This window comes from Prionailurus bengalensis, chromosome A1 (genome assembly GCF_016509475.1).
Source record: "Prionailurus bengalensis isolate Pbe53 chromosome A1, Fcat_Pben_1.1_paternal_pri, whole genome shotgun sequence".
Taxonomy (NCBI): domain Eukaryota; kingdom Metazoa; phylum Chordata; class Mammalia; order Carnivora; family Felidae; genus Prionailurus; species Prionailurus bengalensis.
Window position 1 is genome coordinate 86,270,796 of NC_057343.1, and position 15,385 is coordinate 86,286,180.

The following is a 15,385-nucleotide window of genomic DNA, read 5'->3' on the forward strand; positions in this document are numbered from 1 at the left end:
AGAAATGGAAAAAGTAATTCAAAAATATATATGCTCTGCTATGTTTATTGCAGTATTATTTACAACACCCAAGATATGGAAATATCCTAAATGCCTTGGAAAGATGAAAGAATAAACATTATTTATACAATGGATTATTATTCAGCCAAAAATAATAATAAGATCATGCCATTTGCAACAACATGGATGAAACTAGAGGGTATTTTGGTGAGATGTCAGACAAAGAAAAAATACATATGATTTCAATTATGTGTGGAAAACAAAACAAACAAATAAAAGAGAACCAGACCATAAATACAGAGAACACACTGGTTGTTGCAGGACTGGAGGAGGAAGAGGTGAAAGGGAGTGGGAGATATGGGCTTCCAGTTATGAACTGATTAAGTCTCATGAATGAAAGGTACAGCTTAAGTAATATAATTTATGTATTGTAATAGCTGTTAGTGACAGATGGTGGCTACGCTTTTGGTGAACAAAGCATAATGTGAAGAGTTCTTGAATCAATCTGTTGTAGACCTGGAACTAATGTAGTATTGTTTGTCAGCTATACATTTTTATTAAGTTTTTCATTTTAATTCCAGTACAGTTAACAATTGTTTTCAATTAAATAAAATTTATCAGCTATGCTCTGATAAATACCATTTTTCTGCCATGAAAATATATTTCTCACATTTTTAGAAAAAAAACTATTTTTTTTCATATTGACCAAGTAGACAGTATTGGATATTTAAAGGGATTTCTAAGTTGTATAAAAATTTAGGAGTATGAACTATATCATTTTTGTGAACTGACAGGTGATGAGAGAAGAACTTTAACACCATGCAATGCTTCTCTTCATGGTCACGGTTTTGTGTTTTGTTTTGTTTTGTTTTGTTGTTTGTTTGCTGGTTTTGTTTTAATTTTGATCACTGCCCTGATTCTCTTCTCCTACCTAGTGGAGGTAAATCACATTGGCAGGAAAGTAACCTTCAAGATACTGGAAATTCAATCAATGTAGAACAAATGTAAATAGAAATATATCATAGTTCTACAGGAATAATGACCTAAGCCTGTCTACAGCACAAATATTATTTCTGAACAGAGCATTTCTTTAAAGAACTCACTGAACACATTGAGAGTGAGGGACAGAAGTGCCACAGGCTGTGGGTAGCCAGGCCTATGTAGAGAAACGTAATCAAGCCAGAGCACAGAAAAATGGGTTCTTATGATGCATTATTTTCTAGGGACTGGAGAAAGGCAGTCACGGGCACTCATGGCCTGGAAAAAGCTCTAATTTGTTAATATCTTCTTGCTTTTGCTCACAAAGAAATGTTCTGAATACTGCTATACTGATTTCTGCCCCCTCTCCCAATATTAGAGAACAGTGGCATTCTGATAACAGAAAAAAAACATCCTAATGCTACACTAAGATTTCAATTAAATTATATTGTAGAGAATTTGATTATCTCTGGGTGCATAAATAAACACATAAACAAAGCATTATATAATCTTGTTTCTGAACCCACAAATTTAAGTGTCAGTTCATAAACAAACCAAGCATGTTTTTTTTTTCTTGATGAAGTAATTGACCTTCATCAGATAACCTCTAGTTTCTGACAAACATTCAAAGCCATAAGTTTGTGGATGAGTCTGTTCAGGTTTTCTTATTCCCAATTTTAAATTCTAAAGACCACCTACAGATAATTTATGAATTTTTTGTTACTGTTATATTCTAATTCTTCCAAAAATGAGGCCAATTCACCATTTTTAAAGTTTACCTTTGGCTTTTCGGGTACACACAAATAGAACACTGATTGTTGCACCAAAGGCCAGGAGAGACAGGAAAACTGCAAACCCCACTGCCCAAGGACAGTCCTCAGGAAACAAGGTATCTGAAAAATACAAAATTTCTCACTTAGTATTCAGCTTGCTATCAGAGACTTGGCTGTTGGGAACAAATCCCTAGATGTTTTCCTTTAGGTGACATTATGAGGAAGAGCACAGATTCTAAGCCTCATCTACCTCTCCCTGCAATTCTAAAGAATTTTGGAATTATAAAGAGGCTTCAGTTTCCTTTCCTGTTCTTGATATATGGAGACTCAGATGTTTATTTTATAAATTATCAAATGTTTTAATATGCTGAACACATACAAATAATTCATCAGGCATCCATGTACCCACAATCAAAATTTAACAAATATTATTATATTTGCAACAAATAATTCTCTTACAACAAATAAAAGTCTAAAAATGCATTTAAGTATTTTTTTCATCCTTTTCTCCATTATTTCTGCTACAGACCCCACACTGACTTTGCCATGTGTCTTTTCTATCTGATTATTTTCTATATAAATATATATGTGAGTTTGACAATATACCAATGAATAGGAAGCATGTGGAGCTTTCCAAAGATTAAAGGAAAAATTGTGACATCTTAGATGATAAGCTAAATGGAATTCATGTCTAGGTTCTTGAGACAGAGATTATTTCAATTCCCCATTTCTTATGAAATATGTGTCAGCTACCAAATAAAATCTGTAAAAATGAGTATCATTTTTATATTATTTTATTTAATACTGTTACTTCAAAAGAGGTCCTGACTGAGTCACCCAGGTGCCCCAAAATGTCTGTGTAATTTTTAATTGATGATCTCAAACATATATGTATACATGTATATATAAATATATGAGCATTTTTAAAATGTTTTCTCTATCATGGTGTATGTGTTTGCTTCTTTCACATTTTCCACCTCAAGTTTCCTTTCTAACTAACTTAAACCAATGTGATGTCCCAAACCAAAGCACAAAGGAAATGTCACTTCACTTACTGATTAAAGGTGATACAAAAATTTATGCATTGTAGAAAAATATATTGTGGATCGGTATTTTTCTAAGTAACGGGGTATAAAAAATAGACACAGTATCCTCAGAATTTTATATTCATTCTAGGGAAATAGTGAAACATATAATCAAAATAATGTATGAGTAAAGAGGGCACTTAACACAGAATAGCTTTCTGAGAGGTTAAGGTTAAATATAGAGGGAGCAGGAAGAAACCTTTGGTTAGAGGAAAAATAGAAGAAATGTGTCAATAACAGCCTACATGGGATATTGCATGGGTGAATATGTTCTGGGAATGAGTGAGGGGTAGGAAGAATTGGAGGCAAAGGAAGACAGGGCTGAAGGATGAAGCTGGAAAGATTAGAAAGGACGAGAGATAAAGAATGCTATTGACAGGCTACAATACTTCAAATAAGGATATTTGTATATCCAGGAAGTTGGAAGAGATCACATGGGCAAACTATTTCTTTGAACTGTCACTTTGGATAGTTATTGGAATGTCTGAGCTCTTCTCTGCCTGTGCTATTAATCATAAGAGTTAATACTCATAACAACTTTATGAGGTAGACACTATGATTATCCGTATTTAACACATGGGAACTAAGCACAGGAAGGTCAATAGTTACTCACGACCATGAAGCTGATAAATGGCACTGCCAGGATTCAAATTCAATTTGAAAGATGGGAGAAAACAGAAAATTGTGAAAATATGCTTTCCCTAGGCAGTGGGATTAGGAGAAGTTTAGAAAGAACTTTGATGGTTTCCTCAAAAACGTTATTACTTTTTTCCACTCATGTATTCATCTGCATAAAGTAGAAGAATGACATTTCCATCATAAGAAGAAATATAAAATGAGACAGAATGTGACTTTTTCCAGGTTCTCTGCATTAAAATTGAGAAATGGATAAATTAGAATATCCTTCTGGTGTGTCAATCATAGGTCTTTATCAGTAAGAACTTCCTGATCAGCAGGGACTTCTCAAGATATCAACTTTGGAGGAAACTGACCTGCTATGGAGACATGCACCTCCTTCTCCACACTGAGTATTAGGTTCCTTATAACACAGGACACATCTGCTCTTGAATTTTTATCAACTGTGATAGATGATTCCACATGAAACAGTCCATTTTCTTCTATTTTCTTTGTCTCAAAGGCTGGTGCCAAGTGCAGTCCTTGAAGGTCCCTCCATTGTACCTCAGGCTCTGGATACCACCCCGTGGATGTGCAGGTCATCTTCATGTCCATCCTATTGCCAGGCTCAATGTGAATATGAGGAGCTGTACCTGAGACTAGGAAAGCCAAAGAGAGACAAAGAAAGTACACATCTCCAAGAGTTTTCTTTCCAGTTTACATTTTAATTAACGTCTATGAAGTTCATTTTCTTATTCATAAAAGAGAGTTAGAAAAATAACTAAGCCAAAGAACTTTGGGGAAAAAATCAGCTGTATCAACATTTAATAAAGTACCCACATACCAAGCATGTCTGTATTGTTTTCCTTTGCCGCCCTCCCAGTTGAAACATCACTGATTATATTATTTGATGATTCTTAAAGTTGGTTAGAAGAATGTGGTACCTGGGTGGCTCACTTGGTTGAGTGTCCAACTTTGGCTCAGGTCATGAACTCATAGTTCATGGGCTGGAACCCCATATCAGGTTCTGTGCTGACAGCTCAGAGCCTGCTGACTGCTCTGGATTCTGTGTCCCCTTCTATCTTTGCCCCTCTCTGGATCATTCATATTCTCTCTCTCTCTCTCTAAAAAATAAACATTTTTTTTTTAATTTTTTTTTCAACGTTTATTATTTATTTTTGGGACAGAGAGAGACAGAGCATGAACGGGGGAGGGGCAGAGAGAGAGAGGGAGACACAGAATCGGAAACAGGCTCCAGGCTCCGAGCCATCAGCCCAGAGCCCGACGCGGGGCTCGAACTCACGGACCGCGAGATCGTGACCTGGCTGAAGTTGGTCACTTAACCGACTGCGCCACCCAGACGCCCCAACTTAGTTTTTTAAAAATGTTTATTTTTTAGAGACGCCCCAACTTAGTTTTTTAAAAATGTTTATTTTTTAGAGACGCCCCAACTTAGTTTTTAAAAAATGTTTATTTTTTAGGGGCGCCTGGGTGGCGCAGTCGGTTAAGTGACCGACTTCAGCCAGGTCACGATCTCGCGGTCCGTGAGTTCGAGCCCCGAGTCGGGCTCTGGGCTGATGGCTCGGAGCCTGGAGCCTGTTTCCGATTCTGTGTCTCCCTCTCTCTCTCTGCCCCTCCCCCGTTCATGCTCTGTCTCTCTCTGTCCCAAAAATAAATAATAAACGTTGAAAAAAAAAATTAAAAAAAAAAAAAAAACTAAGTTGAGTGGAAAAACACTCTATCAATTCATTTGCAGTCACTGAATTTAAAGGAACATAGGATGGTTTTCTGTAGCAAATTTGTAGTCACTTTACAATTGTCTTTTAATGCCTAATTCTAAAGAAGTTATTTTTAAATAAATAACTTCTCATGACGTTGGGAATGCTATGAACATCAATGTGGTCCAAATAACTAGCTACAGGTCGTTCCTGAGCGCCCGAAATTTTGTTACGAAATGAATTTCATATTTTAGTCAATTAAATTCATTCCAACTAAATTTAAATTTAAGAGAAATATGCAGTTAGTAGCTGCTATTTTGGATAGAACATTTCGGGGAATAATATAAATTTTAACTATGAATATCCCAGTCCCATTTAAGACTGAATGTTCCAAACCACCTTACATTTAAAAGTGGCCTTGATATGCTGATAGAAGTGTTTTGAAATGGAAATGATATATGTGCTTTATGGAATATTTCCCTCAGAGAAAGGAGATACACTTTTTTCCTTCATTTTTTTCTCACTTCTCAAGGACTGGAGCACAGACAGTTCCTATGAATCATCTTAAAGGTGAATTTTGTCCATATGGCAAAACATCAAGTTGAGAGAAATGTGTAAACCTCACAGTGTGTACCTACTCTTCCAGTTCTAGTTCCTTTATCCCTGTACCACGGGAGACATTCTGGTTTAAGCTACTGTGTGTTGACTTCATTGAATAGTAGTGTAGCATTATGTACAGTATTATGTACAGTAACTCTTACAGTCTATTACAAAAAATAAAATTTACTAGGACAAAACTATCCTTGTTTTGTGTTGAATTTTGTCTTCTATAAGATATGTTCAAGTCTTGGGGCACCTGGGTGGCGCAGTCGGTTAAGCGTCCGACTTCAGCCAGGTTACGATCTCATGGTCCGTGAGTTCGAGCCCCGCGTCAGACTCTGGGCTGATGGCTCAGAGCCTGGAGCCTGTTTCCGATTCTGTGTGTCCCTCTCTCTCTGCCCCTCCCCCGTTCATGCTCTGTCTCTCTCTGTCCCAAATAAATAAATAAACGTTGAAAAAAAATTAAAAAAAAAAAAAAAGATATGTTCAAGTCTTAATCCTTAATATCTGTGCATTTATTTGGATGCCTTCTGTACATGTAATTAGTAAAAATGAAATTATACTGGAATAGATGGGTCGTAATCCAAAAGGATTATGGTCTATATGAAAAGAAAGGAATTTAGGCACAGAGACACAGGGAAACTGGTCCTTTGAAGATAGAGCCAGAGATTGGAATGATCCCAACAAAAGCAGAGGAATGCCTGGGCCACAAGAAGCTGTCAGAGGCAAAGAATCATTCTCCTTAGATGCTTCCAATGGACCATAACCTTGATGACGCTTTGATTGTGGACTCTGGCTTCCAGAATTGTGAGAAAATAAATGTCTTTTGTTTTCAGTCCATCACATTTGTGGTAATTTGTTATGATAGTCATCCTAGGAAGTTTATGAAGGAAAATTATCCAATGATTTCTGATATTGCATGGATGGCCAAACCCTTAACACCATTTGGTGACTAGTATATAGTGTGTCAAGTCAGTAATGACCTAAGTGGCATAGTGGTGCCAACCAGTGCTAGTACTGATACATGGAGTTCTCAGAATGCAATGGCTTTGAGAATCAGTAGAGCATCACGCTTATGAGAATAGGCTCTGTAGTCAAAGAGTTACACTTGTACTTGCTGGGACTAGTGACCCAGTGTATCTATTGACTCAATCTCCCTGTGCCTCCATTCCCTTTTTATAAAACCAGGAAAAAAAAGAGTCTCAACACATGATGGCTATAAATATTACTCCATATATAGTGCTTACTATGTTGTAATAAATATTATTCATCTTAAAGAATTAATAAATTAAGAATACAAAGAAAATATGGTTTTCATTTGCTGGATCCTTCAATTTGAAAGGCCATCCATTGTATTTCATGTGTTTAGGCTGCTTGCTACGAGTTGAAGGGAAATGTCATTCTGGATGGGTAATTTCTAAAGAGATTATATTTGGCAGGTCTTTGTAGAAACACAATAAATGCTTAATTCGTATCTGATTTTCTATAGAGAGAAAAGTTGTATTTCGAATTATGCTATTCTGTTTGCCTTACTAAATTTGGGAGCTAAGGGTAGAACACAACCTCTGGGTCTGGCATCAATTAAAAATAGGATTGGAAATTAGGGGTGTTGGGTATGGATAATTTCACAGGCTTGAAAAATGTGTTCCAAGTGCTGCCTTAGCCATTAATGTTCTCTTATGAATTATCAAGTGAAGACTGAAGGGTCAAAGTGGAGAAAAGTTTGCCAGCAGGTGAGTAAACTAGGTCACCATTGTTCTACCTTCATGGGTTTCTAATGGGCATACTTGAGACCTCCATGGTTTCTGACATAGCACAGGCTGATTTTAATACATACTGTATCTATTTTGAGAGTCTGGGATTTGTATTGTCTTATGACCATGGCAGGGAGAGAAATCTCATAGTTTTCACCATTATGACACCATCTGATTATGTTACCTAATATCAGGGCCTTCATTTTTATCTCTTATCTCTTAGAAAATATTTTGGTTATGTTTTCAACCTATATTTGTGGTTGCCTTAATAGTTATTGATTGATGGATTTGCTTACCTGTACTCTACAACTATCAAACAGATAGAAGTTAGTGATGCTTATTGTATTTAAGTAGAATTTAATGTAGGTGTTCACTGCAGTTGTGGGTTCTGCAGAAATTCTGTTACCCAGAACCTCCTGGGTATTTAAACAGAACAGGAAATGAGTTGGTTCCATTTGACTCAAGATACAGAAGAATCTTTTCTCTAGGAGATAGTATAGAATTCTTGAGCTGCCTGCAGAGACTACATCCTTATCAGAACTGATTACTGACCCTGAGAAAAATTTTATTCCTCCATTAAGGAGAGATATTTTAAAGAAATTCATGACAAAAATCATAGTAACTAAGGCAATCACAGAAAGATATGAGGTATCCAGCTAGAGAAAACCAAGGACTTGGTCTCAAGATCTGGCACAAATGAAAACTATAAAGTCACACAGCACCAGATATTATTTTGCAGTGGATATGGGATTGGAAACAAATGGATCCATCCCAGGATGAACTACACAAGCTCATGGATAATTCATCTGGAAGAGGTAAGAATATCAGAGCATTTTATCAATATAGGACTTTATTTTTCTTATTTATAATGAATGAGGATTGCAGGCCCAAAAGTGAGATATCTCCCATTAAAATCAACAAAATGTGGCAAAAAAGCAGCACAACTACATTTTAGTAGTACAGAAGTCTTTTTTTTTTTGGAAAAAAATCTGGATTCTTAAAAGCTTATTTGTAATCACTTATTATGTCAATATTTAGATACCGGTTTATTTTACAGTAGGCCAGAGGATGATATAATTTCTTAAGAATTTAAAAGTACACCTATTTTCATTAATTTCTAAAGTCAAAGCTTGTTTATGAAAATATTGTACTTAGTTCAAATATTAAATCCACATATTTGTACTGCCCACAGGAAACAAGAGAAAAGCCAAACAAGAGAAAAACCAAATATCTTTGGATGTTGTGGGGTCTTCTGGGCTTCATAAAAAAGATGGGTGGAATGCATACTTTTTTAAAAATATATATTCATAGTGCAAATTAAAGTGCTTGGCACTGGGTTTTTGTGCTTGGGTAGCAAATACAACTTCCCTTGCATAAATGATTTGGAACAAACAATGATTTGATGTATAATAAAAACTCATGTACAAGATATAAGAGATTCGGGAAGGTGTGTCAGTTAACCATTGTTTAAGCTCAAGACAAATTCAATCACAAGCATGATGTCAGAGTTTAGTGCCAAGAGCGTCAAGGTAGGAAATGCACTCTTCTAAAGACTGGGTTAAAAAGGACACATAGTGGAAATTTGTTTTCTATTTAGTGGTAGAGTTACTCTCAACAAGGAGCAAGTAAAGAAATTGAGATAAATAAATTGAGATGATTCTGAGGAATGACATATTGTTCATTGCAGAAGCAATTACAGTTTTCAAATCCAAAGCCCTTGATAAGAGTTTATCCAAAGTTTAGGAAATGTTTGTAGGACTTATAGAAGTGGATGTCTAACACCTGGATTGCTTCAGAAGTTACCACAATAGAGTGAAAGATCCCTGTTCAAAAGGCAAAACTGAATGAATGAATGAATGAATGAATGAATATAATTGGTTTCATTCATGCCTCTTAGTGACTGGTTAAATGTCTCCAGTACACTGAAAGTCATTTGCATACAATAGACACTTGCAGTGAAGAACACGAGTATACTTGCATAAAAAGCAGATATTCCTTAATTTCAGGAAGGAATCTCAGAAGGAGGTTACTATTCTTTCCATGATTCGTCAGAAATATTATCAGAGGATGTGTGGCTCAAAATGTCTGGTTACAAAAATGGTAACTCAGGGGCGCCTGGGTGGCGCAGTCGGTTAAGCCTCCGACTTCAGCTCAAGTCACGATCTCACGGTCCGTGAGTTCGAGCCCCGCATCGGGCTCTGGGCTGATGGCTCAGAGCCTGGAGCCTGTTTCCGATTCTGTGTCTCCCTCTCTCTCTGCCCCTCCCCCGTTCATGCTCTGTCTCTCTCTGTCCCAAAAATAAATAAACGTTGAAAAAAAAATTAAAAAAAAAAAACAACAAAAATGGTAACTCAAAAAGGTGTTTAAAACTAACAGGCGAGTGTCTTTGCACATGCTCCCCTTTAATTTATGAATAATTATAGAAGAACACATCCCTTTATTGTGTAAACATGGATTAAGGGTTACGTGGGACCTATGCACAATTGTCACTAAATAAGAGGAAGGAGCAATTGCATACAGGTCAGGGAGTTCTGAAGGAAAACGTTTTCCTGCTTTTGGGAGGAAGGTCAATATTATTGTCTCTTTCATTATATTGGGTTAGTTTATATTATGTCCATTGTAAGAAAGATGATACAAAAACTCGTCTTCTGAGCTCAGTAAAGGCCCTATAATGTCTATAGAGAAAATGGTGTTTCAGGCTCAGTGTGTGGTTGAATTACAGTCCTTCCTTAGTCTTTCACTCTGGCAATATAGTTTTGTGGGGTTTTTCTTGTTTTGTTTTGTTTTGTTTTGTTTTGGTGTGTGTGTGTGTGTGTGTGTGTGTGTGTGTGTGTGTTGGTCAATATCTGAGCAGGAGTGAGACCTAAGGGGACAAATTATGCAGGGATCTGAATAAAGAAGGATGTCATACTAAATAGTGAACAAGACCACATGTGACTGGGCTTTTCCCAGAGTGGGTAGCAGCAAGGTGTAGAAAACCTAGCCAGAGGGCAGCCTGCTCAGATTCTTTCTGTCTCTTTTAACTCCCTCTGAAATTTAGAAGATAGACTAAGATACACTTCTGGGACTCTTCTGAGATAGAACATACTATAATACCTACTTTTTCTTTTCTTCAAAGAAATTATGTTGACAAATGATTAAAATGTGTTTTTACTACCACCCAAGAATGTTGAGGCAGACTGATTAGATTGCATATTTAACTTTCTTGGCATTCAGTCATAGTGTTTGTATAGATTTAGCCACCTCTATCCATATACAACACTACTTTAGACTGCTGATGGAAACAAAATAATACAATTTGGACAGTAGTTTTAATTGCAGAGACTCACCTGTGACCAACACTTTGAACTGTGCTTTATTGTAGAATGTAGAGCTTTCAAAGAAACACACATACTCCCCTTCATCTGAAGGTCTGATGTGATGGATCCTTAGGGCAACAAGCCCTTTGGTAATATTCTCCTTCAGGAACTTGGTCCTCCCTTGGTACTCTGGCATTTGCTGGTCCATATGATCCTGGGAAGTCCCATAATAATGCACCAGGCCTGAAGGATCATTTCGGTACCATCTCACTTCCATGTTCTGAGCATCTATTGATGGGTTGAGATGACAGGAAACCACAACCTCTTCCCCAACAAAGGCAATGACTGGTGCTCTTGGTCCTATGACTTGGAATTGCCCTGGAAATAATTTTTAAAACAATGGAATCATTACTGAGACCTTGACAAGCATGGTTGTGGCCATCTGATCAGTAAAAAATTAGACCAGTTTAATTAACATAGGAAATTGTAGACGATTAATGAACAGATTTCAAATAAAGCTGTCCAGGGGTGCCTGGGTGGCTCAGATGGGTGAGCGTCTGACTTCAGGTCAGGTCATGATCTCATGGTTCTTGGTTCGAACCATGCAACAGACTCTTCTCTGACAGCCCAGAGTCTGGAGCCTGCTTCAGATTCTGCATCTCCATCTCTCCCTCCACCACTCACACTGTGTCTCTCAAAAATAAATAAATGTTAAAAAAAACACAAAAAATAAAATATAGATGCCCAAATACACTGTTTGCATAAAAGATAATACAGAACATAATGCCAACATGCAATAGTCATTTGATCTTAAAAAAATATATTGTTTTTCCCTTTTCCTAGGATTAGAATTCAAATTATATAAATCTCATTGTTTATGGCTTAAAAAAATTTCATGTGTTATAGAATATATTATCATTTAACAGATGAAAATATTCAGTCAGTCAACAATTAAATAATTGAGTCAATGATTAATGGATTCAGTATATGTTAAATTGCCCCTAAATACTTATTCTTTGTTAGATTATATGATCTAAGTATTCTAATAGTAATACCCAAATGTTTCCTTGCTTTACACCATGTATTATATAATATAATCTATAAAGAAATATAAGGTGAAACTATTAAAACTTAAATGGTTATGTTAAGAAAGAACATAATTCTATTCATAATATTTACCCAGTTTAGAAAATAAGTATGAGATCCTGTCTACAACATAAATTTTCTAGAATTTTACTGTAATTTCTCTCTGAGTATAGGCATAAAAAGTAACCATTGGTTAAAACCAATCTTAAAACAATAAATTTTACCTGGCTTATATATTTTAAAAGGCTACATAATCTTTTGTTCCAATATTGAAATTCAAATATATTTTTTTAAATGTTTATCTATTTATTTTTGAGAGAGAGAGCAGGAAGGGTCATGGAGAAAAGAGATAGAGACTCCAAAGCAGGCTCCATGCTGTCAGCACAGAGACTGATGGTGGTTCTCCATGTCAGGCTCGAAATCATAAATCGTGAGATCATGACTTGAACCAAAATTAAGAGTCAGATGCTTAACTGAGCCACCCAAGTCACCCATTGAATATATCTTTCTTAAGGATGGAGGGCTACCATTCTGAAATGTAAACATCAAACATGATAGCACCACTTTCACTCTGTCACTGTGTATGTTTAACCTAGGCATGCATAGCTCCAAGTTCTAACTGCTCACATGTCATTAATGTAAGGAAAGTTGTACAGATAAACACACTAATAACTAAATGAATTTAAAACAAAATTTACTGGGGCGCCTGGGTGGCTCAGTCGGTTAAGCGGCCAACTTCAGCTCAGGTCATGATCTCCCGGTGCGTGAGTTTGAGCCCCGCGTCGGGCTGTGTGCTGACCGCTCAGAGCCTGAAGCCTGTTTCAGATTCTGTGACTCCCTCTCTCTGACCCTCCCCCGTTTACGCTCTGTCTCTCTCTGTCTCAAAAATAAATAAACGTTAAAAAATAAAAATAAAAAAAAATTTACTTTCATATTATTATTCTTAAGTATCAGTTTTTTATAATATATTTTGAGATATGCAAGTAAGGGACTGAACCAGCTTGGCTGGAAAAGTGGGCTAGGTTTCTTTCTCTCTTGAAACCTTACTGACTGTTCCATGATAAATTTCATTAGCAGATTGCTTACAACGTCATTGCAGTATGGTTTGGTGTTTATTATTATTATTGTCATTATTATTATTATGTTTAAGTTTATTTATTTATTTTGAGAGAGAGCATGAGCAGGGGACTGGTGGAGAGAAACATTAAGAGAGAGAATCCCAAGCAGGCTCAACACTATCAGGGAGAGCACAATGTGAAGCTCAATCTCAGATCATGACCTGAGCTGAAATCAAGAGATTGAAAGTACTTCTACCCTAGGTATATGATGCTTAATATGATATCAAATAGCTGCCCCTTCTTAACAACCTATGCCTTATCCATTAATACTAGACCTTGAGGCTATTACTAGTTGCCAAATATATTGACTCCTTCAAAATGGAAAGAAACCACACTCTTTGTGGCATTTCAGTCCATTCACCAACACCTGTTGTAGCCTAGGATACAATAGGGCAGTGAAAATTTGAACATCCCTTTTCAGGTAGTACAAAAGTATCAGAGTGGTCACCAAAGAAGGATGCCTCCCACCACTCTGATCCCAGGAACCTTCACCAATATTCCTGATGTGGTGCCATTCAGAGCTGAGAGGGATTTTGGTAATGGACTCCTAGATTGTTAATGTGATCTCTTGTTTTCTATGAATCGACCATGTGATCAACTTCCTCACTCCCAAAGGATTCCCCATTCAGGCTGTCTCCTAACACATTGGGGTGACCTTGGACAACAGGATTTAAGGAAGCATCTCATCTTCTTCAGTAATAGTGCCTGGCCTCAACATTCTCTGAAGAATGATGAAAATTGGTCCATTAATGGGACCTTCAAATTCAATACTATTTATAAATTAGACTTTCTTTGTAGGTTTCAGGGAAAATGGAACAAAATCACATTTGGTCAGATCTTTATGGCCCTGTGCCACAAGGATGATCTGTCTATACTCCTTTACGGGGCCTAAAGACAACTTCTTCTTACCCATTTGCATCAGTTCTTCTACTTCTGTTAATTCACCACATCACTTGTGTTCTGTCATGTTTTCTATGCACCCCCACCTTGTCTCTCTTATAAACACTTTGCTAACAAGATCCTATACATGCCTGCTGTGTTTTTCCTAACTCACTAGCTTCCTTCTTGTTTCTTCTTCTGTTATGTGGGATCAGGAATAGATTTTGAGAGTCCTGGAGGAATATTTCCTGAGTCTTGTTGTCAGTGGACTTTTCTCCTTCATTTATCTACTAGATTAATGGCTATGCTAATTGCAGCCAATTATCTGGTTCAGCTACCTCTGGACAGGGAATTTAAAGAGTATTCATTCCCAAGCAGCTGCCAAAATTCCTTTTGTTTCAAGGAGGTTCCCGATCTCTACAGCTCAACATGGACTGCCTATTTTCACTTTTTGTTGGAGAAAATAAATGTGTCTGCCCTGACTTCTCTATCTTGACATGGGCTGCCTTTTTTTCACTTTTGTTGGAGGAAAGAAATATGTGTATGTTCCTGTATGAGCTGATGAGCTTTAGGACTAGAAGTCCTCTTTGTCTGCACTCTGGGTTTTATCCTACCCCAGATTACTGGTAGTGCCTCACCTCTTCTGCCTCCACCTGCTCCTCCTCCAGTTTCTGCACCACAGTGAGTGCAGTGTGCATAACTCTCCTGGACCAGTCTCCATGCATCCAGTGCCATTGGCTCTTGCTCCTTCTACCCTTGCTATCGAGGAGCAAAGAGCACCCCAAGCTGTTGCAACACCTTCTTATCAAGTTCAAACTGGATATGTCCCCAGTCATCATGAAAGGGCCCAAGGGTTCTCTTGGAATTAAAACTGCCCACTTCCTCTCCCCAAAGACGCCTCAGGTCAACATGCACAGTGGGGACAAGTGGATTGTCTCTGAAGTCGACCTAGGCGCAACATATTCTTTATTTAAACTCATATAAGTTTGTTAGTTTAACTAAGGAAGACTTGTCTTTACAGTTATCAGCATTAGGGGTGCCTGGGTGGCTCAGTTGATTAAGTGTCTGACTTCAGCTCATGATTTCACAGTTCGTGGGTTCAAGCCCTGCATTAGGCTCTGTGCTGACAGCTCAGAGCCTGGAGCCTGCTTCAGATTCTCTGTCTCCCTCTCTCTCTGTTCCTCTCCCAATCATGCTCTGTCTGTCTCTCTCTCTCTCTCTCTCTCCTTCAAAAATAAATAAAAACATTAAAAAATTAGAGTTATCAGCATTAAATATATAACATTTATTCTACCAAGGTTTACTAAGTGTGAAATAAGCTCATGTGATTTCTGTTGTAATTTGTCAGCAAAATAATAATAATAATAATAATAATAATAATAATAACTTAAAAAGATGCTTGTTTCATCTCTCTTAAACTTTTCATGGATAATTTAAAAAACTGAAATAAATTAAAAGGTTTACACATAAAAGTTTTCAT

The 15,385-nt window shown here is 37.0% G+C and overlaps 1 protein-coding gene across 1 annotated transcript in view; it reads right to left on the minus strand.

Moving 5' to 3' along the window:
• LOC122479052 (butyrophilin subfamily 1 member A1-like) overlaps positions 1–14,640 on the minus strand; it is a 76,243-nt gene extending 61,603 nt beyond the window's left edge. The window contains exons 1-4 of the mRNA XM_043572983.1: positions 14,544–14,640; positions 10,853–11,200; positions 3,829–4,110; positions 1,758–1,871 (exon numbers count right to left, since the gene is read on the minus strand). Of these exons, the coding sequence (XP_043428918.1) occupies positions 1,758–1,871; positions 3,829–4,110; positions 10,853–11,200; positions 14,544–14,640 (841 nt within the window). The remainder of the gene's footprint in view (positions 1–1,757; positions 1,872–3,828; positions 4,111–10,852; positions 11,201–14,543) is intronic.
• Between the last annotated feature and the right edge of the window lie 745 nt (positions 14,641–15,385).